General features: G+C 38.1%; 1 protein-coding gene across 1 annotated transcript in view; it reads left to right on the top strand.

The window, feature by feature from the left end:
- Positions 1 to 23,817, top strand: part of MOB1B (MOB kinase activator 1B) — a 45,984-nt gene that overhangs the window by 5,940 nt on the left and 16,227 nt on the right. Inside the window, exons 2-3 of the mRNA XM_084890431.1 lie at positions 18,265 to 18,431; positions 20,403 to 20,496. Of these exons, the coding sequence (XP_084746557.1) occupies positions 18,265 to 18,431; positions 20,403 to 20,496 (261 nt within the window). The remainder of the gene's footprint in view (positions 1 to 18,264; positions 18,432 to 20,402; positions 20,497 to 23,817) is intronic.

Below are 23,817 nucleotides of genomic sequence, written 5' to 3'. Positions count from 1 at the left end.
GTGACCTTCCCACTAGAGAATTCTTCCTTTGCTAACACCCTGCAGCAAAGGAAGATTTAACTACTGAAATAGCTCTTTGTTTAAAAACTCCCTGTGGGTATGATTTTTACTCCCAGATGCCTGATTTCAATGTCCCTAACCTTTCCCCACACTGCCAAAATATTCATCTGGCTCTCTTATTACCATTATTATTTTTTAGTCTCACTCAAGGACATGTTTATTGATTTTAGAGAGAGAGGAGAGGGGAGAGAGACAAACATCGATCTGTTGCCTACTGTATGTACCCTGACTGGGGATTGAATTAGAAACCTGGGAATCAAACCCTCAATCTTTTGGTGCATAGGACAATGCTCCAACCAACTGAGCCAATCTGCCAGTCTACCTATCTTATTTTTAACTCTTAGAATGACACTAAAAAAAAAAAATAAAATAAAAAAAAATATATATATATATATATATATATATTTTAATATATTATATTATATATATAATAATATATATATTATTGATTTTTTACAGAGAGGAAGGGAGAGGGATAGAAAGTTAGAAACATCAATGAGAGAGAAACATCAATAAGCTGCCTTCTGCACACCCCCTACTGGGGATGTGTTTGCAAACAAGGTACATGCCCTTAACCAGAATCGAACTTGGGACCCTTCACTCTGCAGGCTGATGCTCTGTCCACTAAGCCAAACTGGTTAGGGCAGAAATGGCATTTTTGAGTCAGTGAATAACAAACCAGTTTGTCAAAACTGATATTTAGAAACAAATAAGTTGTGGTCTCTGCCTTCAAGAATCTTAAAATTAGAGACTAGCACGTGACATGGATATGCTCCTCAATAATTGCTTTTGACTCATGAGTTTTAAGTCCACTGGCTAATGAATGTTTAACATTATTATTTTTTAAATATATTTTTATTGATTTCAGAGAGGGAGAGAAAGATGAGAGAATCATTGATCGGCTGTCTCCTGAACACCTCCTACTGGGGATGAAGCTTGCAACCTGGGCATGTGCCCTTGATTAGAATTGAACCCAGGACCCTTCAGTCTGCAGGCTAGAATAATGCTAGAATATAATTTAAAAATTCTTTGGTGAGATTTCATCCACTGAGCCAAACCATCTAGGGCGTTTCAACATTATTGCTATCACATTTTATACAAATTTCTTAGTGTGGAAGTTTAAAATAGTTGTATTTGGTATTTATAAAAGTTATAAGCTGTACCTAGTATATTCATGTATTCAAAATAGTAAGAGTTTTGCAGATGTTTGTTTCTATATTTTTGGCGTGGGCCGCTTCTATTGGATGGATTTTGGGGACTGCCCTGCTTGGTTTTGGCACTGCTGCCATTATCTCTCCAGTCTAACTCTGCATTTTTTAAATGGTAAGGAAGTGGCTGGAATCCTTTGTCCCACAGATAGAGAGTAAAGTGGGCTGGAGTGGTGGGTATAAGGAGCCTCTATATTATCAAAACTATTTTTAAACTTCTACTACCTGGTATAGTGCCTAGTGTATATTACATACAACTTTAAAAAAATTATTTCAATGACATCTTCAAGCGTTTTCATGATGTAGGTGGAGGTATGAGTGATTCTCTTCATTCTGCTCTAATTTCTCCTTTCCAAAGATTTCTGGGGAAATATGAATAGACTAGAGGCCTATTGAGATTTTTAGATTCTTCCTGATTGAGTTTTGGAAGGTTGTACTTTTCTAGGAATATGTCCATTTCCTCCAGGTTGTCCAGTTTGTTGGAATAGAGTTGTTCATAGTATTTTTTAACAATCCTTTGTATTTCGGTGGGTTCTGTTGTTATTTCTCTTTCATTTCTGATTTTGTTTGTTTGGTTCCTCTCTCTTTGCTTCTTGGTGAGCCTGGCTAGAAGTTCATCTATCTAGTTTATCCTTTCAAAGAACCAGCTCTTAGTTTTGTTTATCTTTTATATTGTTTTTTTTTCTTTTTGGTCTCTATTCATTTATTTCCTCTCTGATCTTTATTATTTCCTTCTGCTTACACTGGGCTTTTCTTATTGCTGTCTTTCTAACTCTTTGAGTTGTAGGGTTAGGTAATTTATTACCATTGTTGCTTGTTTTGTTCAGTAGGCTTGTAGAGCTATGAACTTCCCTCTGAGAACTTTTGCTGTGTCCTATAGGTTTTGGATTGTTGTGTTTTATTGTCATTTGTTGCCATGATGTTTTTTATTTCTTCTTTGATCTCTCTGGTAACCCAGTCATTGTTTAATAGCATCCTATTTAGTCTCCATGTGATTGATTTTTTTTTGGATTGTTTTTGTTGTCGTTGATTTTCAGTTTTATGCCATTGTGATTTAAGAAGATGCTTGATAAGATTTCTATCTTCTTGAATTTGAAGAGACTGCCTGTGACCCAATATGTATGGTCTATCTTTGAAAATGACCCATGTGCACTTGAGACGAATGTATATTCTGTGGCTTTGGAGTGAAATGTTCTGAATATGTCAATTAATTCCATCTGATCTAGTGAGTCATTTAGGATTGATGTTGCTTTGCTGATTTTTTGTTTAAAGGATTTGTCCATTGGTGATAGTGAGGTATTAAAGTCCCCTACTATGATTGTATTGCTGTCAATCTCTCCCTTGATGTCCTCCAGCATTTTTTAAATGTATTTGGGTGCTCCTTTATTGGGTGCATGTATGTTTACCAGAGTTATTTATTCTTGTTGGATTGCTCCCATTAGTATTATGAAGTGACCTTCCTTATCTCTTTTTATGTCCTTCACTTTGACATATAATTTGTCAGTATTGCTACCCCAGCTTTTTTTCATTTCCATTCACCTGAAAAACCTTTTCCCATCTCTTCATCATGAGTCTGTTGTATCTCTTTTTCTGAGGTGGGTTTCCAGTAGACAGAAGATATGTGGGACATGTTTTCTTATCCACTCATTTACCCTATGTCTTTTTTTTCTCCCATCTCTTTATTTTTTTTACCTTATGTCTCTTGATTGGGTAATTTAATCCATTTATATTTAAAGTTATTATTTTTAGGTACATATTTGTCGCCATTTTTATTCTTTATCTCTGTGTTCTTCCTTCACTTCTTATTTCTTCTTTTTCAAAAATATATTTTATTGATTTTTTACAGAGAGGAAGGGAGAGGGATAGAGAGTCAGAAATATTGATGAGAGAGAAACACCGACCAACTGCCTCCTGCACACTCCCTACTGGAGATGTGCCTGAAACCAAGGTACATGCCCTTGACTGGAATTGAACCTGGGACACTTCAATTTGCAGGTCGACGCTCGATCCACTGAGCCAAACCGGTTTCAGCCCTATTTCTTCTTTTTACAGCAACCCTTTTAGTATTTCTTGCATTGCTGGTTTGGTGGTAATAAACTCTTTCAGTCCTTTTTTGTCTGTGAAGTTCTTGATTTCACCCTCAATTTTAATTGTTAGCCCTCCTAGGTACAGTATTATTGAATTCAGACCCTTGCTTTGCATGACTTTGTATATTTCATTCCATTTCCTCCTGGCATGATGTGTTTCTGTTGAGGGATCCTTAGGTAACTTTCTGTCTCTCTCTGGCCGCTTTTAAGATTCTTTGTCATTGGTGTTTGTTAATTTACTTATAATGTGCCTTGGCGTCAGTCTTTTGGGGTTTATTTTGTTTGGGACTCTGTGAGCTTCTTGGATTTGTGTGAGTTTTTTCTTCCCTGTGTCAGGGAAGTTTTCTATCATTATTTCTTCAAACATGTTTTCTATTCCTTGCTCAGTTTCATCTCCTTCTGGTAGCCCTATTCGGATGTTGTTTTGTTTCGTGTTGTCCCAAAGTTCCCTTAGGCTCTCCTGTTTTTTAATTTTTTTTCTAGATGCTGCTCTGCTTGGGTATTTTTTCCTACCTTGTCTTCTAGCTCACTGATGTGGTCCTCTGCTTCTTCCACTCTACTGTTGATGCTTTCTATTGAGTTCTTTATGGCAGTGATGTCAGTGATGTCATTTTTTATTTCTTCTTGGTTCTTCACTTCCTCTTGGTTCTTACACATATTGTTTAATTTGTCTTCCATTTTTTTCAGTCACCTTATGACCATTTCTCTGAACTATTTTTCTTACAGGTTGCTTGCCTCCATTTCGTTTACTTTCTTTTCTGGTGATGCCTCCTTTTCTTTCACATGTGGGCTGTTTCTTTGTCTCTCCATGATCTCTCTTCTATGAGTGTCTGGTTATGTAGTTCTTTCTCTCCTTTACCTAAGTGAAATCTGACCTTTCCATGAGAAGGTGCAGAGCTCCTCCAAATCCGCATATTCATGCTTCTTGGGATCCTGTGTGCCTGGGTTCACAGCTATTCCCTGGGTGTTATTGTTGTAGACTCCTGGGATTTTTAGACTTCTGATAACAGCCACTCTCCCCTTTACGAAGGCCTGGTCTTGGCATCAGAGTCGTTTGCTCCAGGAGGGATTTCAGCAGCAGTTGAGGTTGCCTGGTCAGGGGAACCCCATCTGGTAATCCCCAACAGTCACTTGGAGGATAGCTGTCCCTCAACTCACCAATAAACACTCCCCGTGGGACCAATACTGTCCTTTCGTTCTCTCATTCATGTACTATCTTGCAGTCTACCTTTTTGTTGGCAGCCATCTTCCGGAGCATTGCATTTTTTCTTCTTTCTTTTTTATTCATTTGTGTTATTCTTTCTTAGTTTTAAATTCCAGGTATTGGTGCCATGGCATGTAATTCCTCTTTAAACCGACTATGAAAGTCTGGACGTTCATCTTCACTCCCACTTCCACAGTATCCTACTTTTACTAATTCCTGAACCTTTTGTGAGATGTGTGGTGTAAATTGGCTTGCTTTAGGATTATGTTTCCTTACTTATGTAAATTAAGTTATTTATCTACTTCCTAATTTAAAAAATTTTGTTATTGTCTCCTCTTTCATTCTCTCTGATCTTTTGGGGTTAGGATATTTTTAAAAAATTAACTTTATTGTCACCTTGAGTAGGGAATGAAAGCTAATTATATTTTCAGCTCACCATCTTTAACCATCACTCTTCAAAATAGTCTTCTTATAAGTACTAATTAATTATATCGCCTTTTTGTTAGCATCCACAATTGTATAGTGTCTCTGAGTGAAAAAAAAGTTAAGCTGCTTTATGTTTTTTGAGTTGTCTTTGTTGTTTTTAGGGAGTCTAAAAGTCATTTTCAATGAATAGTTCAATAACTTATTTTTTATAAGAAAACAGGTTAATCCAAATTTGAACTAGAAGAAACTATCTTTTATTTATTCATTATTACAGTTTTAAGTGATATTCCAGGTTATTCAGGTTATGCTTCTGAAGTGTGCTTTAGCAAATCTTATTTAAATCTTTAATGTCTTTGACCTTAATTAGTCATTGGTAAAAATTTATCTGTAAATCAGGAATTATTTTTATTTTATTTTCAGGTAAACAAATTAGCTGCATTTGAAATTAGATTTAAAGGAGAAAATGGTTAATTTTTACATTAATGTCTCTAATATTTTTCTCCAGTTTCAGTAAATAAATGAGAGCTGTTCCCATTTTCCAGGACACTTTATCAGATTTTATCGGTATCAACATGAGCTGCTTTATTTTTTTTTAAGAATATTAATTTAATTCATCCAATTTCTTACAAATTCCATAGTTTTGAACTTTAAGGTAAATTGTTCTATAAATATGATCAAACTTTTCTGTTAGAATTATTATTTAGTAGAAAAAATAAACCGTAGACTATAATCTGTAGTTTTTTTTCATTGCATAAAAGACCTATACTTATTTATCCTGAATGTCTGTGTAGTTTTGTCCAGAAGAGTACATCTATAGGTTTAGAAAATAAATGTGGAGCTCAAAAGATTTTAGAAATGAATGTTGTCATGCTAGCCTGAGAGACAGGAATAGGGCAGGAGTTCTTTATCTGGATTTATGAACAGATCTGAGTACCTTCCCTGAATTTCTTTATGCAAAATATGTTTCTTATTTCTCTAGAGAGAAGGTTTGTACTGTGGTTCAGATTATCAGAGGCTCAAAATAGGTTAAGAACTAGAGGCAAAAAGGTTAGTAAAGAAAAAATTATATAAATGTTTAAGAACAACATGGAAAGTATTTTCATATTATATAGTTCAGAGATAAATCTTAGTAGGCTCAAGTTTATTGCTTTATTTTTATTTTTGTTTTATTATGATTTACAAATAGTAAAATGCTCAGATCTTAAGTATATTTTAATTAGTTTAGACAAATGTATGCACACTTGTCTAACCCACATTCCTTTCAAGACTCAGAACATTTTCCTCACCTCAGGAGGTACTATAGCTTTTTACAGTAAAACCAAAGGCCATTCTTTGTGGATCATTGATATAAGTACACACTTCCACTTCACATAGTTCTAGAAATTTTCATTAGCTATGAGTAGCTCAGCTTTTATGGAAGAGGAATAAATAGTCTATTATTGCCTACTGTTTGCACTTGCTGCCCATTTTTACTCAGACAACACAACTTTTTTTTTAACTGATGAGCCTTAGGTGAGCAAAGCACTGGAATGACACTTAGAACATCAGCTCCAAGACCCTTAAAGAAATGAGCTTATGTCAGTTATTATAATTATTCCTGTTTCTCACTTATCCACAGTGATGAATCAACATCTGATATAAAATGAGTAAAAGAATTTAAACTTTCCTAAACATAGTAGTTCAAGGAATAACAACTTTAAGAAAAATCAACAGTTATCAGTTGCTGTATTACAAAGTAACTTCTGGAAAAATACCTACATGAATAAGATTTGCAATACTCCTAAATTGCGCATGGTAGTGGGATCAGACAAGTTAATACAATTCTCATAGTTTGGTGAATACAGTAATAAAAGACTGTGTAGAGCACAGCAGTACCTGGAAGAAGGCATGGTTGATTCTTTGGTGGATGGTCAAGAACAGTTTCTCTGAGATGGCTCCTAAATAGTCGCTAGGGAGAGGAAGCCCTGCTTTGCTATATGATGCCATTACCCGACACCCAAAGCCTCTTTCTTCGCTGGGGGGTGGGGCCAGCCCTGCGAGGGTTCATCCATCTGCCTACCCGATCGCCCCTAACCACTCTGCCAGCCTGCTTAATCTCTTCTAACCACTTGCTTGGGGGTGAAGTCAGCCCAACAAGGGGCCATCTGCCTACCTGATCTCCCCTAACCACTGGCCTGCCTACCTGATCACCCCTAACCACTCTGCCTGCCTGCCTCATTGTCCCTAACGGCTTGCTTGGGGGTGGGATCAGCTTATGAGGGGCTGTGGTTGTCTGGTCTCTGGTTGTTTTGGTCGTGACGCCTCTGGCCTTTTATTATATAGGATAGCTTAGAAAGATTTCTGATTCTCAACTCATTTTATTGGTAATTTCATGTAATATTTCAAGATGGGTGCCCAATTTGGGGAAATCTTTACTAAGTGTCTTACATATTTGAGGTACAATGTTCTTACATCTGTGCCAATAGCTTGTGGAACTCATATCTGGATGACTCTGGTTCTGCACATTAGTGTAAATGATACCAGATAAGGCAGTGCTTGGGTGGTGGAAACACTCTTGAAAGTCATTCCTTTATTGAGATTAGCAATGATCTAATCATGCATGGAAGTGATTATGAATTATATATACTTTTACCTATAAAATGTAAAGTAAATATATCCCCTCCTCAACTTCCTTTTAGCCAGATACCTAAAATACCACATTAATGAAGAAGGAAGTGTGATGGTAGGGGGAGTCAGAGACAGCAGTCTTAACTAATTGCAGTTAGCTTACTTGTGCAGTTTTTATGAAAACATAGCCATGGGAACATATTAGGACTCCTATAAACATAATGGAAGGGACACTGCCATTGAGGATCCCTGAAGTTTAAAGTATTAGCATTATGGTAAGTCCAATTCTTCAGTCTTGTACTATAATTTTTGGGCTTGGATGATTCCATTTGTTCAGTTGTACTATTGAACTGTTAGTTTAAAAATAAGATGTATACTACTATGCATGTATAGTATGTCCTATGCTCTGCTATAAATGGGCCTATTTTTTTAAAAATATGTTTTATTGATTTTTTACAGAGAGGAAGGGAGAGAGACAGAGTTAGAAATGTCGAGAGAGAAACATTGACCAGCTGCCTCCTGCACACACCCTACTGGGGATGTGCCTGCAACCAACGTACATGCCCTTGACCGGAATCGAACCTGGGACCCCCCAGTTCGCAGACCGACGCTCTACCACTGAGCCAAACCGGTTTCAGCTAAATGGGCCTATTTTTATAAGGTGAGAATATAAACTTAGCAAATGTTGCCAGAATTTTTGCTTTACCTATCAGTTTTGATCTGGAGTCTTTTATCAATTTAGTTCAACAAACATTGAAGATCTGGTCTGACCCAGGCCTTCTGCTAGGAGATGGCAGCGATGACTTAGAAACAGCCCTTATCTTTGAGAGACTTGTGGTACATTGTAAAATAGAGACACATGATAGTGTCATATGTGAACACGGAGAAGGTATCTTTAACCCAACTTAGGATATCAGGGAAGATGTCTGAGGAAAATTAATTCTCTAGGGATGACTAGACATTCAGTGTGTAAAAAGAAAGTTCAGTTCAAAGTGAATGAGATAAAAGGAGTAGTCTGCATCTGATTTTAACTTTGTTTTTTACCTAGTCAGGTTTGTTTTATTAGAAGAATATAATTTCAAAGCATTTAGGACACAAAATTGCTATGTCACTGATTTCATTGGATGCCTATGGTGTCACTGCTTCAAATTTGCAGGCAGATATAGGAATTGTAGGTGAATCTTTGCCCTTGTGTTGGCAAATGATGTAAAAATTGTTCCACTTACTGCCAAAGCTGCAGGCTTGACCTTTCATTGAATACTTTATAATGGGCTACGGTTTTGGATTAAATGCTAGGGGGAAATTCTGCTCTTTTACTTTAAAAAAAATTAAGTAATCTTAACTATAACAAGGAAGTGCATATTAGTTATTAAAAATATAAAAGCCCAACCAATGTGGCTCAGTGGTTAAGCATCAGTCCATCCTAGTCAGGGCATATGCGTGGGTTGATCCCCAGTGGGGGGCATGCAGGAGGCAGCCAATCAATGATTCTCTGTGATCACTGATGTTCTATTTCTCTCCCGCTCCTTTCCTCTCTCTGAAATCAATGAAAACAAAAAACAAAAACAATCCATATTAAAAACACTCCTCTAGAAAAATAAAATAAAAACTTCCTCTTCTGTTTCTCTTCTCTGGGAATATTACTGATAGGATTCACTTTGATTTTTTATTTTTTATTTTATTTTTTATTTTTTTTAGTGAATGTTTAGGTAGGGCAGGATTGTAAAGGATCCAAAATTTTAAATGAAATTTTGGTGTCAGGGTTAGGAAATATTCCCAATTCATCTATTATTTCTCTTGCTGCATTTAAAGTCTTTTAGATTTGTTGCACCAAATAAAGATGATGGATCAATTCCTTCCTTTAATATTGAGAACAACTGCTCCTTGCAATAATAACAAGATTTTTCTCTTTCAATATCATGACTTAATATAGTAAACACTTCTACACTGTCTTCAGTCTTTGCTCCACGCTGACATATGCAAATTAACTGCCATCTTTGTTGGGTTAATTTGCATACTTGCTCCTGATCGGCTAGTGGGCATAGCGGAGGGATGGTCAATTTGCATGTTTCTCTTTTGTTAGTGTAGATAACATAGAGTGGTATGGAGAGGGAGAGATAGAAACATCAGTGATGAGAGATCAATTATTGATTGGCTGCCTCCTGCACACCCACCACTGGGGATCAAGCCTGCAACCCAGGCATGTGCCCTTGATCAGAATGAACCTGATGGTTTATCCACTGAGCCAAATTGGCTAGGGCTCTTTTTTTTTTTTTTTTTTTTAATATATTTTATTGATTTTTTACAGAGAGGAAGAGAGAGGGATAGAGAGAGTTAGAAACATCGATGAGAGAGTCATCGATCAGCTGCCTCTTACACACCCCCTACTGGGGATAAGCCCGCAACCAAGGTACATGCCCTTGACCGGAATCAAACCCGGGACCTTTCAGTCCGCAGACCGACGCTCTACCACTGAGCCAAACCGGTTTCGCCATCTTTTTATTGAACACTAGAGGTCTGGTGCAAGAATTTGTGTATGGGTTTCCTTGGCCTGGCTGGCAATAGGGGCCAATTGGGGCTGTCTCACCCAGTCCCGATCGGGCTGATCAGGGCCAGCTGACCAGGGGGAGGTATTGTGGGAGGTTGGCTGGCCAGTGGGAGGTTGGCTTGGGAGTGCACTGACCACCAGGGGACAGCTTCTGCTTTGAACATCTGCCCCCTGGTGGTGGGTGTATGTCATAGCTACCCACCAATCATCTGGTGGTAACAGTCGCTTAGGCTTTTATATCTATACTAGAAGCCCAATGCATGAAATTTGTGCAAGGGATTCAACCTTTATAGCCCCTTGAAGCCTCAGCTGGCCAACCTTCCATTATCCTTCCCTCCTGTTCTCCCTGGCTGGCAGGCCTTGATTGGCCTGGTTCTGAAGGCCCTGATCGCGGGCCAGGCCTAGGGACTTCACTCTAGGATGTCCACAGTTTGGTTATCCATTCACCTATTGAAAGGCATGATTAAAATTGATATAAACATTCACAGGTGGGTTTTTTGTAGATAGAGGTTTTCAAATCCATTAAGTAAATACCTAGGAGTGGGATTGCTGAATTGTATAGAATGATTGTTTTAGCTTTGTAACAAGCTGCCAAACTGTCTTCCAGAACGGCTATGTGATTTTTCATTTTGTGTTCCTTTTAGCAATGAATGGTTCTGTATCCTCATCAGCATTTGGTATTGTCAGTTTTATGAATTGTAGCCATTTAAATAGTTGTGTGGTGGTATCTCATTGTTTCAATTTTCAGTTCCTTGATGACAGATGATGTTGAGAATCTTTTCATATGTTTATTTGCTGTATGTATTTGATGGCGTTTGCTCATATCTTTTTGCCCATTTTTTTTTCTTTTTTTAAATATATTTTATTGATTTTTCACAGAGAGGAAGAGAGAGGGATAGAGAGTTAGAAACATCGATGAGAGAGAATCATCGATCAGCTGCCTCTTGCATACCCCCTACCGGGGATGTGCCCGCAACCAAGGTACATGCCCTTGCCCGGAATCAAACCCGGGACCTTTCAGTCCGCAGGCTGACGCTCTATCCACTGAGCCAAACCGGTCCCAGCACCCTTTTCTTTATGAGTTGTTTTCTTTCTGTTGAATTTTAAGAACCTTTTGTGTATTTTGGATGCAAATTCTTTCTTTTTAAAAAAAATATATTTTATTGATTTCTTACAGAGAGGAAGGAAGAGAGATAGTTAGAAACGTCGATGAGAGAGAAACATCGACCAGCTGCCTCTTGCACACCTCCTACTGGGGATGTGCCCCCAACCAAGGTACATGCCCTTAACCGGAATCGAACCTGGGACCTTTCAGTCCGCAGACCGACGCTCTACCACTGAGCCAAACCGGCTTTGGCTGGATGCAAATTCTTTATCAGATATATGGTTTGCAAAGATTTTTTTACCATTCTGTGGCTTACAATTCTTTCATAGATCAGAGTATTTAATTTTAATAAATGGCCTCTAGAGGCATTTCTCTACATCCCACACCTGAAATTTCTGAGCCTTATCCTAATGTTAAATATCTGCTGCCACTTGCCTACTTCCCAGAAAGACCATCAGAGGAGGGTATTGGAATTCACTGGCTCAAAGTTTCTGAATCAAGTTCCCATATAATTCCTAAAGTCTCCCAGGGTCGTTCTCCTTGCTGTCATCCAGCTTTGAGTTTGGAGAATGGTGGAAATCACTCTTACCTTTGTTCCATTATCTTTTTAGTTCTTTATATATCTCTTCCACCCCCAATTCCTTCAACCTTAAGATTCTCTAGTCCAACTTAGAAAATACCAACTTCATTGACAGTTATTAAAAAAAAGGGTTAAAAGTAAGAGAAATGATGGATGTGAGTGTTGAGCTGGTAAGAACCAGTTTATGGGTGTTAACCTAGGTGTCACTATGAGGCCTAATCTATTCGTTAGTATCTCAAAAAGGAAATAAATGATGCTGTTGAAATTTATAAAAGTTAGATCAAATTTGCTAATTGTAAGGGATGTGTGCTCAGAGTTTTCCATTAGGGCTCAGTTATTTACTTGTCAAACCACCCTGGCTTGCTGTAGAAATTGATAGGCTTTTAACTATGAATAAAAGAACTGGGGAAAAGAAATTTGAATTCTGGATCTTTATTTGGAAAGGAAATACTTCAGGTTAATGTTATAAATTATCAATACAGCATCCCTTATATGTAATATATCATTCACATTCCAATCAAAATGCTCTAAATTCTCATGAAGTTATGACACTTTTTTGGGGAGCTGTCCAAGAAAAATTAGCATTGAATTGCTGTTCTCGAGGATTGAAAAATATGTATAACAACTCTCATGTATCATTAATGGGATTGTACAAGGATACAATTTATTTGGGGGGGAAATGGGCCTTATAGAAAATTTAAAAATATACATTCTGTGACTGGGAATCAAACCGTGATCTTTAGTTGTGGGCTCAATCCCCAGTGGGGGGCATGATGATTCTCTCATCATTGATGTTTCTATCTCCGTCCCCCTCTCCTTTCATCTCTAAAATCAGTAAAAATATGTTTTAAAAAAATGTACATTCTCTTTTACACAACAGTTTTACCTCTAGGAATTTATCCTTTAAGTTAATGCACAAGGATATTTACTATAGAGTCATTTAAAAAATATATATATTTTATTGATTTTTTTACATAGAGGAAGAGAGAGAGAGATAGAAATATCGATGAGATAATTCCAGTCAAGGGCATGTACCGCAACCAAGGTACATGCCCTTGACTGGAATTGAACCTGGGACCCTTCAGTTTGCAGGACGACGCTCTATCCACTGAGCCAAACCAGTTTCGGCTATAGAATCATTTATAGTAACAAATGACTACAAACAACCTAAATGTTGATCAATAGGTGACTAATTAAAAAATATATATCTATACTATTAAGTCCTTAAAAAGAATTAAGTATATCTACTTCTACCTTAACAAAAACAATCTCCTGGGCATATTACATGAAAAACACGATTTAATATTCTTAGTATACAACAATTGTATAAAAACAGAAACAGGCACAAGCATTCTTATGCTTGTATAGACATAGACTCTGGAAGGATACACAATATTTCTTCTGAGATTCTTCTGATACACAGATTTCTTCTTAGATGGATGAATGGTAGGCCAGCATACTTTCTGTAACAAAAATGATTTTTCATATTTGTATCAATATCTAAAAATGCAATGTGATATATAAGCATTTGGCCATACTGTTGCTGTAGGAGCTTGTATTCTTTGGTGAGGACTTTTGTGTACATGCTTTGGTATTTGTGCTTTTGATTTTTGAGGGGTCTGTCAGTTGGCCTTTTGACTTAGGAATAAGGAGCAGTATTGTACTTTAGGGTAGGGTGGATACTGGTAGAAGTTTCAGGTAACAGTTGAAGAAAAACTGAATATTTTAAAAATGACTATTAAAAGTATATAGAGTATTAAAATGGTTAGTATTAAAATGGTTTATTCTGCCTAAAAAAAGTAGAAGGTCCAGAAAAGGAAAATTATATGGAAACTTGAAAGCATTTTGGAAGTATGAATGTACATGGAAATGAGAAATAGAGAAGGGAGATGAAAGTCCCTAGGGAACTAAAACCACTTTATAAATATGATCTCATCTCTGAACTATATATACCCTTTTGTAAAAAGTTATTTTCCAGACTTTCAAAAACAAAGAAATTGAAGCCCAGATGACAGTTTGTGGATTCCTATGTAATATAAGAAGAAAATAACAAAATGAGGACTAGAACCTTGTTTTCTTGATTTCTAATCTAGCCCTACAATTATTCTGAGGTCACTGAATTCTGGTATATATATAGCAACAAAAATTAAAGCAAACTTAAAAAAAAATTCAGTTTTTAACTTGATGTGTAAAAGCATTTGTTTCCAAAGTAAGGTTTTGTTTTTCTGCATCCAATCTTCGAAGATGAAGATGGGAATGAACATGGAAAGAAAGCTTTGGACATTATACTATAATTTCTTTTTGTTATGAGTCATTCTGGTTCAGGAAAAGGAAAGATAATGAAAATATTAACATTTGCAAAGCCTTTTACAGTTTTAAAAGCTTTTTTCACATATTATTTTCTTATTTTACAGTTCCGTTCCATGATATAGGTTGTGGTGATATTTTGTTATTTTTATTAGTCTTTCACTGTTAAAGAAAAAATAGGCCCAAGGAAAGTTGAGTAATTTGCCTGAGATAATATAGCTGATAAGTGTCAAAGCTGGCCTTCACAAAATTGAACTCAGATTTATTTTTTTCTTTCCACCCAAGCATAAGCTCTTATGAGGTAGATTTACTTAGCTTTGTGGAAACCAATTTTGGGTGGGACAGCAATCAAGAAAACATTTGGAAACCTAAAATTTCAGAGCAGAGTAGTTCAACAAGTAGATGGTATTAGGGACAGATGAAGCTCTGACCCTCCTGAGTGCAGGTCTAGCTATGTTCTTCTGTTCCTATTCATATGGAGAGAGAAAGGGAATATTGAGAAGAGATGATCAGTAGGCTATAATACAATTTAGTAAGAACTTGCCAGCATTAACCAAAGAATCTATCTCTTAAAAATTCTTAAAATAATTTCTAAGACTAATTTTATTTGATCCATTTAAAAATAAATATGAAATTTGAGCAAACCAATGATATTAATGTCTAGCTACTTGTCTACATACCTAGAATTATGGATTAAGATTTCCTGATGCTACCTATATATAATTGGGTAGAAGAACTTGTAGCTTTTCTTTCTTGCTCTAGGATTTTTGTGTTTTATTGATGTAAAATTGTATTTTGCATCAGTGGATAGGGTGTTGGACTGCGGACTGAAGGGTCCTGGGTTTGATTCTGTTCCAGGGCACATGCATGGGTTCGATCTCCAGAGGCATGCAGGAAGCAGCTGATTAGTGATCCTCTCTCATCATTGATGTTTTTGTCTCTCTCCCTCTCCCTTTCTTTCTGGAAAAAAAAAAATTAAAGAAGTAAAAAAGATCCCTGATCTCTGGGTTCAGAGGTAGATGCTCAACTACTGTGCCATGTCATCTGGGCTACATCCTGTAATCTTTTTTTTTAATTATTTTAAAAATATATATTTTATTGATTTTTTACAGAGAGGAAGAAAGATGGATAGAGAGCTAGAAACATCGATGAGAGAGAAACATCGACCAGCTGCCTCCTGTACACCCCCTACCGGGGATGTGCCTGCAATCAATGTACATGCCCTTGACTGGAATCGAACCTGGGACCTTTCAGTCTGCAGACCAACGCTCTATCCACTGAGCCAAACCGGTTTCGGCAACATCCTGTACTCTTGAATCATTAGTGTATTGTGAAGAGTTGGATAGTTACAACTAAAATTTCCCTTTCTTTTAAAAATAAATCTTTATTCAGATTATTAAAATTGTTTCACACCCTCCCCCTAGATCCCCTCCACCTGGTCCTCACCCCACCCTCTGCCCTTAAAAAAACCCCCCGCCCCCCCACGTCTTCATCCATAGGTATATGATTTTTGTCCAGTCTCTTCCCATACCCCCCACACAGACACCCCTTTCCTCTTGAGAATTATCAATCCCCTCTCATTTTATGCCCCTGATTCTATTATATTTACCAGTTTATTCTGTTCCTCAGATTTTTAATTCACTTGACTTTTAGATTCACTTGTTGATAGGTATGTATTTGTTCATAATTTTTATCTTTACTTTTTCCTTCTTTTTCCTCTTTTTAAAGAACACCTTTTAGCTGAAACCGGTTTGGCTCAGTGGTAGTGTCGGTCTGTGGACTGAAAGGTCCCAGGTTCGATTCCGGTCAAGGGCATGTACATTGGTTGCGGGCACATCCCCGTTAGGGGGTGTGCAAGAGGCAGCTGGTTGATGTTTCTCTCTCATCGATGTTTCTAGCTCTCTATCCCTCTCTCCTCCTCTCTGTGAAAAATCAATAAAATATATTTTAAAAAAAAGAAAAAAAAGAACACCTTTTAACATTTCATATAATACTGGTTTGGTGGTGATGTACTCGTTTAGCTTTTTCTGATCTGTGAAGCTCTTTATCTGCCCTTCAATTCTGAATGATAACTTTGCTGGATAGAGTACTCTTGGTTGTAGGTTCTTGCTATCCATCACTTTGAATATTTCTTGTCACTCCCGTCTGGCCTACATAGTTTCTGTTGAGAAATCAGCTGATAATCGTATGGGTACTGTCTTGTAGGTAACTGTTTTTCTCTTGCTGCTTGTAAGATTCTCTCTTTGTCTTTTGCTCTTTGCATTTTAATTGTGATGTGTCTTGGTGTGATCCTCTTTGGATTCCTTTTGTTTGGGGTTCTGTGTGCTCCCTGGACTTGTAAGTCTATTTCTTTCACCAGATGGGGGAAGTTTTCTGTCATTATTTCTTCAAATAGGTTTTCAGTGTCTTGCTCTCTCTTTTCTTCTGGCACCCTCATAATTCTGATGTTGGTTCGCTTGAAATTGTCCCAGAGGCTTCTTACACTATCTTCAATTTTCTGGATTCTCTTCTCTTCTTGCTTCTCCAGAAGAGTGTCCTTTGCCTCTTTGTATTCCAAATCTTTGACTTGATTCTTGCGTTCTTCTAGTCTGCTGTTGGGTTTCTGTATAATATTTTTTATTTTAGTCAGTGTATGTTTAATTTCCAGTTGGTCCTTTTTCATATCCTCGAAGGTCTTGTTAAATTTATCAGCCTTTTCTAGGAAATTCTTGAAAAACCTTATAATCGTGGTTTTGAACTCTATATCTAATATTTTGTTCTCCATTTCTTTCGTTTGAGATATATTTCCTTTTCTCGGCATTTTCGCTGCTTCCCTGAATTGGTAGGGTAGGTTTGTGGGCCTGGGTGTCCTATATGGTTTAATGGGTCAGCCTCCCAGTTGCCTGATGTGGACACTCGTGGTACATCCCTTTGTGGACTGTGTGTACACCCTTGTTGTAGTTAAGTCTTGATTGTTGTTTGTGTCACTGGGAGAAATTGACCTCCAGGCCAATTGGCTGTAAGGACCCACTGAGTCTATAATGGAAGAATTGCTGTGCTGGAGACACGTTTATGGGGGAGGACTTGTTCCCGTAGGGCTTTGGTGCTCACTGAGTCTGTCTCTTGAATGTGTCCCATATGAGAGTAGTTGAAATCTGGTGTCGTCTCACACCGACCACTAGATACACTAGTTTCTGGATCTCCAATGGGATGCAGTTCAGCTACTGTTTGAAGCCACCCAGCAGGAGCTATCGCAAGAACTACAGTTTTCTCCTCTTTGCTCGGGATTTGGCGGTTTTGGAGCTGGAGCTGCAGTTTATTTTGTTAAGCTACCACAATACAGGCCTTTTATATGCAAAAGCAGCTGTGTGGAGCCTGGGCGGGTTTGTAGAATGTGTGGGGCGGGACCTCAGGATGTCACTAGGCTGGGGCATGGCAAACAGTGATGGCTGCTGTCAAATGTTTGCCTTTCTATGTTTCCAAGTCCCTGCGTTTCCAAGTCCCTGCATCCCTGCGTTCCAGCACAGTAAACAATGATTGCTGCGCACACCTCTGCAAAAAAGTCACCCTCACTTTCGGACCTGTTGGCTGGCAGACCAGCTTCTCCCAGTAGGCATCTGGGTCCCCTGTGTGACCCTAGAAACTTGATTTCAAAGTGATCGGGAGCTTGTTTCCCTTCGGGTTGAAAAAAAGCTGTGCCCAGTCGCCCGCCACCAGCCAATTTGTGTGTCTCCGTAACTAGGCTTTTTAGCTTTTTAGCACTTGTGCTCCTTTCTCTTTCAGCCAGCTTTCCTGTGGTTTTGGGTGATAGACGTTTTGTCTTTTAGTTGTAGTTTTTAAATTGTGCAAGGCGGCAGATTAGTTGTTTACCTATGCCGCCATCTTGGTTTTCTCCATACAACTAAAAATTGTTTTTCTCCTTGTTACAATAGAGAATATAGAGAAATTTTGTAGGAGTTTTGGGTCTCAAACACATTGGGTACAGCAACTATATTGCCAGGATTTAATGTGGCCAATACAACTTAGGGCTCTTTATTTGTGGACATTTAGGATTACCTCTGTGTTATTTTATCCAGTAATGTAGTGTAGTTGACTCTGTTGAAAGTCATGCCTTAAGTATTGAAGTGCCTTTTTTGTTCTTGTGTATTTGTAGTGGTAGCCGCTCCTCTAAAACATTTAAACCAAAGAAGAACATACCAGAGGGTTCTCACCAGTATGAGCTCTTAAAGCATGCAGAAGCCACACTTGGCAGTGGCAATCTCCGGATGGCTGTCATGCTTCCTGAGGGAGAAGATCTCAATGAGTGGGTTGCAGTGAACAGTAAGTAGCCTTTCTGTTTCGCAGAAGATTCTAAATTAGGATATTAGCCTCATTATAGGTGAGTTTTGGGGTGCTGTCTATTCTGGAATCTAGTTAGCAACCTAATATCACAGTATAGTGATAGCTCAATGCACGTTAGCCTTTATGTTACCAGTATTTTATTTCTGAATATAGAGTTTTCTGAAATTCTAGTCTCTTGTTATATTGACACACAAAGCATAGATTTACCATCTTTAGTGGATAAGACGATAATCACAGCACTTAATATTTATGAAACACTAATTATGTTTCTGGCACTCTGCTATCATGTCTACATGGATTATTTTATTCATATTTGGAACCTCATGATGTAGGTACTATTATTATTCCAATTTAAGTCAGATAAGGAAGCAAAGACAAAGATTAGGAACCTGCCTAGGTCATGCAGCTATTAAGTGGCAGACTCTGGGTTCTACTATAGAGCTATAGAATTTTAGAGTCTGCACTTTAAGCACTCTACTAAATTGCCTGTTTCAGTAGCACATACTCAGTTATTTAAGTTAATGCTATTTTTTTTTTTAAAAAGACGTCACTAGTGATTCATGAAATTAATAAAATATCTTTATGAGATAGTCTTAGTACCAAGGAAGAAAAACATATAAGTAAAAAGTAAATATATTCTTGGGAATTAAGCCAAAGAAAGTTGGGGAATAAAAGTGGTATTTTAATATTTAGGGTTTTTCAGTATTAGTGAAGAAACTATTAGAATTTAGTAATTGGAGTAATTTATGTGAATCTAGCAAATAAAATGAAATTTAATTGAAAACATACCCTATATGTCAAGCTTTGATTAAGGAAAAAGCAGTATTTTTCTTGTAATATGTGATGTTATTATAATTGAAATATATCATTGGATTTATAAATTGAGCAGATACCCACTAATAACTTTTAGAAACTTAAAGGATTTTATTACTGAGGTGTCTAAAAATGTTACTGTGACAGCAGTTGCATACAAGTAGTATCTTCCTATATAATAAAGAGGTAATATGCAAATTGACCCTCTAGCCCTTATAAGATGGCTGCCTACGTCCAGGTTGGCAGGGGGTTAGTGAGGGATGATCAAATGACTGAACAAGCAGGCTGCATGGGGTGACCGGGCTGGTGGGAGATGGGGGTGGGGGGGAGGGGCAGTTGGGGGCAACAAGGCCGGCAGAGGGGATCGTGATGGATCACCATTAGGATCAATTCCCCATGGCTTCATAACCCCACCCACTTCTTGACGGGTCGTGATTGGGACACCATTAGGACCAATTAGCATATTATCTCTCTCTCTCTCTCTCTCTCTCTCTCTCTCTCTCTCTCTCTCTCTCTCTATTAGGGGTGTCGAACTCAATCAGAGAAGGGGCCAAAATCTAAAATCCAGCCTAAATCGCGGGCCAAATGGTTTACTGAACAGTCATAAACTGACAATGTCATAAACTGACAGCAGAGTGCAGTGATGACAGCGCGGTGCGGGCCACATTGCAAGGCCTGGCGGGCTGGATTTGGCCCGCGGGCCTTGTGTTTGACACATGTGCGCGCGCTTTCTCTCTCTCTCTCTCTCTCTCCCTCTCTCTCTCTCTCTCTCTCTCTCTCTCTCTCTCTCTCTCTCTCTATATATATATATATATATATATATATATATATATAAAATGATGAAGGGAAAAAATCAACAGGGAATTAGAAAAATGTAAGCTATTTTTAATAGACTTGATTACTAGACTTGCCCTGAGGGACATGTGGCCTAAGAACCTCAGATTACACATATGCGTATTTAAAAAAATTGAAATGATTAAAATGATAAAACACACAGTTTTTGACCATAGTAGATTTTAGCTAGAAATCAGTAACAAAAGCTAGGAAATCTTTATATGTTTAGAAAGAACACTGATAAATCTTGGTTCTGCTTAATAAAATTAAATACTTTACTTATAAATGATATTTGCTTTGCAGCTGTGGATTTTTTCAATCAGATCAACATGCTTTATGGAACAATCACAGATTTCTGTACAGAGGAAAGTTGTCCAGTGATGTCAGCTGGCCCAAAGTAAGACATAGTTCATGATCAGTTCTCATTTTTACTTTATTTTATAATTCATAGATAATATAGTTAATTTCTGTGCTTAGCATCCCCTTCACTGGCTTAACGCTGAGTAATATAGTAAGTTCAGTAACTTTATGACCCTTCTTGTATTGCCCTTCATTCTGCCTTTCTTCTGTTAACTTACACATTTCCTTGGTCTATCCAGACAGGATTACAGAAGATGCCTTGCTTGCTATTCCCTCTACTAGTTAGTTATTCTCTGAAAACTTGTTCATTCTGTTCTTCTCTTGGATATTTTGCTTTTCATCTCCCTCTTCTGCTAACATTTCCAAAAATCTTACCCATCTTCAAGGCCCATACAGGTAATTCCTTCTCCATGAAACCTTCTGATTTCAAAGTACTAAATGTGACCTTCCTATTTAACCTTTTTGTCGTTACAATTTTATTTCTTTGTTACATTATGATTATACTAGTTGCCTGGTGCATGGATTCACCCACATTAAAAGAAAACTAATTAGAATAAATATTTTAATATCGCTACTCACCTTTCTCTATAATGGAAGTGTCAGAGATGAAAGAAAATTAGTAAAATCTATGAAAATAATATATAAATTGATTAATAAACAATAGCAATGTGATATAACAACAAAGACCTGATATAAAACATGTTATAAAAACATGATGTGAAAACAACATTAATAAAAACAATAACTGGTAAGTTGACTAAATATATTCTAATATCTCCCTGTATGACATATTAAGAGTAAAAACACTTTCAGAGTGCTTGACTAATTTCCCTTGTGATGAAGTATTTACAACTTTCACTTTAGCGTCACAAGCTCTTCAAACTCGAGAGAAAGCAACATGTAACTGACCATGTCTGAAAACTGGTTCAGGTAGGAATATTCCTACTCTGTCTAGAGTTTGTCCTTGTGACTTATTAATAGTCATTGCAAATGCTGGCATCATAGGAAATGGTTTTCAAATTAATTTAAATGGGAGGCCAGTTTCAGATGGTGACAAATCAATTCTTGGAATCAGAACAACCTTTCCTTCCATTAATACTTCAGCTTCGATTATGTTCGAAATCTTTTGATAATAAATCTAGTACCATAACAAAGACCCTATTTACTATTAAAATTTCTCAGTAGCATGATGATTGCACCTACTTTCAATTTTATTTATTTATTTATTTAAAATATATATTTTATTGATTTTGTACAGAGAGGAAGGGAGAGAGATAGAGAGTTAGAAACATCGATGAGAGAGAGAGTCATCGATCAGCTGCCTCTTGCACACCCCCTACTGGGGATATGCCTGCAACCAATGTACATGCCCTTGACCGGAATCGAATCCGGGACCCTTCAGTCCCCAAGCCGACGCTCTATCCACTGAGCCAAACCGGATTCGGCTCAATTTTAATTTATGACATGGCATTCCTGGAGAAGTAATACTATTAAGAAATTCGATGGGAGCTTTATATGTATCACATATGTGTGAGTCAACGTTTATTTTTATTTATTTTTAATATACTTTATTGATTTTTTATAGAGAGGAAGGGGGAGGGAGAGAGAGTTAGAAACATCTATGAGAAGAAACATCAGCTGCCTGCTGCACACTCCCTACTGGGGATGTGTTTGCAACCAAGTTACATGCCCTTGACTGGAATTGAACCTAGGACCCTTCAGTCTGCAGGCTGATGCTCTATCCACTGAGCCAAACCAGTTGTGCCTGCCATCTAGTTACCACTCAATAAATGTTGCTTTGATAAATAATTTTTTGAAACTTGCTTTTATTATGACTACTAGAGACCTGGTGCATGGATTCTTGCACTGGTGGGATACCTCAGCCTGGCCCCTGGGGATCGGGCCGAAACTGGCTTTCTGAGAATCCCCCCAAGGAGTCCTGGATTTCGATGCAAGAGGGCAGTTCTTGGGTGATGCACCCAGAATTGGGCTTCCTCCTCTCTGATTCCAGGTACATCACCTGAGAACCACAGCTGCCGAGTCACTGCAGCTTAGCAGCTCCTGTATTGAGCCTCTGCCCCTGGTGGTCAGTGCGCATCATAGCTACTGGCCAGTTGGCCAGTCAGCCATTTGTTTAGGCTTTTATATACCTAGATAGCTGACAATAACAATGTCAGCTACCACTTATTCAGTACTAACTAAAAGTAAGGCCTTTATACAGCAAACCTATAAAGTATGAAAACGATCATTATCCTCATTTTACAGGAAAATAAATTGAGTCTGAGAAAAGTTAAGTAAAATGTCCAAAGGTCCTGTTATTCAGAAACAGAACCAGGTCTCTGTCATCCAGGACTCTTTGACTCTAGTGTGCATATACTCTTAATTGCTACATTGTATTATTTTCTAATAATATGAATTGATATTTATAAACTATATATAGAAAGGTTTTATTTTTAGTGCTGATTTTTTATAAAGTATGTTCTCTCCCCCCAATTATAAACAAAGTGTAAATATCAAAACAAAATAAAACAAAACAAGGTGTCCAAACTTACTAGTGTATAGAAATATCATTATCAGTAGTAACCTTAGATTGTTAATCACTTGTTGTGCTAATGTTTTCAATACTCAGAATATTTTTGCTAACTTTTAATTCAGCCCCTAGGTGGCAGTGTTTCTGGTTTGACCTCCCAGTCTTTTTGGTTGCTCTGGCCTTCTTTCTCTATGGCTCTAGCTAGCAGAGTGCCAGCTGGCTCCCAGACTATCTCTTCTGGCTCCGATTCCCCATTTCCAGGAAGGCAATTTCCCCCTGCAATCCCCAGGATATGCCCAACTGGGCAGTCCTTCCCTAGTATTCAGAAGCAAGGGGGTAAAGGGGATCAGGCGCTGAGGTGTCCAGATGTTCCGCCCTTGGTGGGACAGCCCCGATTCTTAACAATCTGTCCCGTGTCCCTTAGCATTTTAAAAAAAGTCCCGCTTCTGGGGAAGATTACGCCAAACCCAGCACTGGGTGTCGCCGGGCAGGACTCTCGCTGCAGCGCAGCCTTCTTTGGGTGCAGCTCGGCGCAGGGGGCGGGGGCTCCGCGGCTACAGTCGCTGCCTGCGCCGCGGGGACCCAGAACCTTCACGCTATCCCCTCAAACTCTGACCTTTCCGTGGGTGATTGAAGAACTCCCTTGAATCCACGGGTTTGCGCCGATTGGGGCGTCACAGCTGCTCGATGGTCTCCTCTGCTGTGGGTTTCCCAGGCCTCAGAGAAGATCCTCCTTTCCTGGTAAGATGGCGCAGCCTTCCCTCCGAGCCCGTAGCTCCGGGAGAGGTCTCCGCCTCCGCAGTGCTGGCCGCTTGGTCAGGAAATCCT

The sequence above is a fragment of the Pipistrellus hanaki genome (assembly GCF_964339955.1).
Source record: "Pipistrellus hanaki genome assembly, chromosome: 1".
Classification (NCBI taxonomy): Eukaryota; Metazoa; Chordata; class Mammalia; order Chiroptera; family Vespertilionidae; genus Pipistrellus; species Pipistrellus hanaki.
Note: the sequence above shows the minus strand (reverse complement) of the source record. Positions and strands in the feature narration are given on the sequence as shown.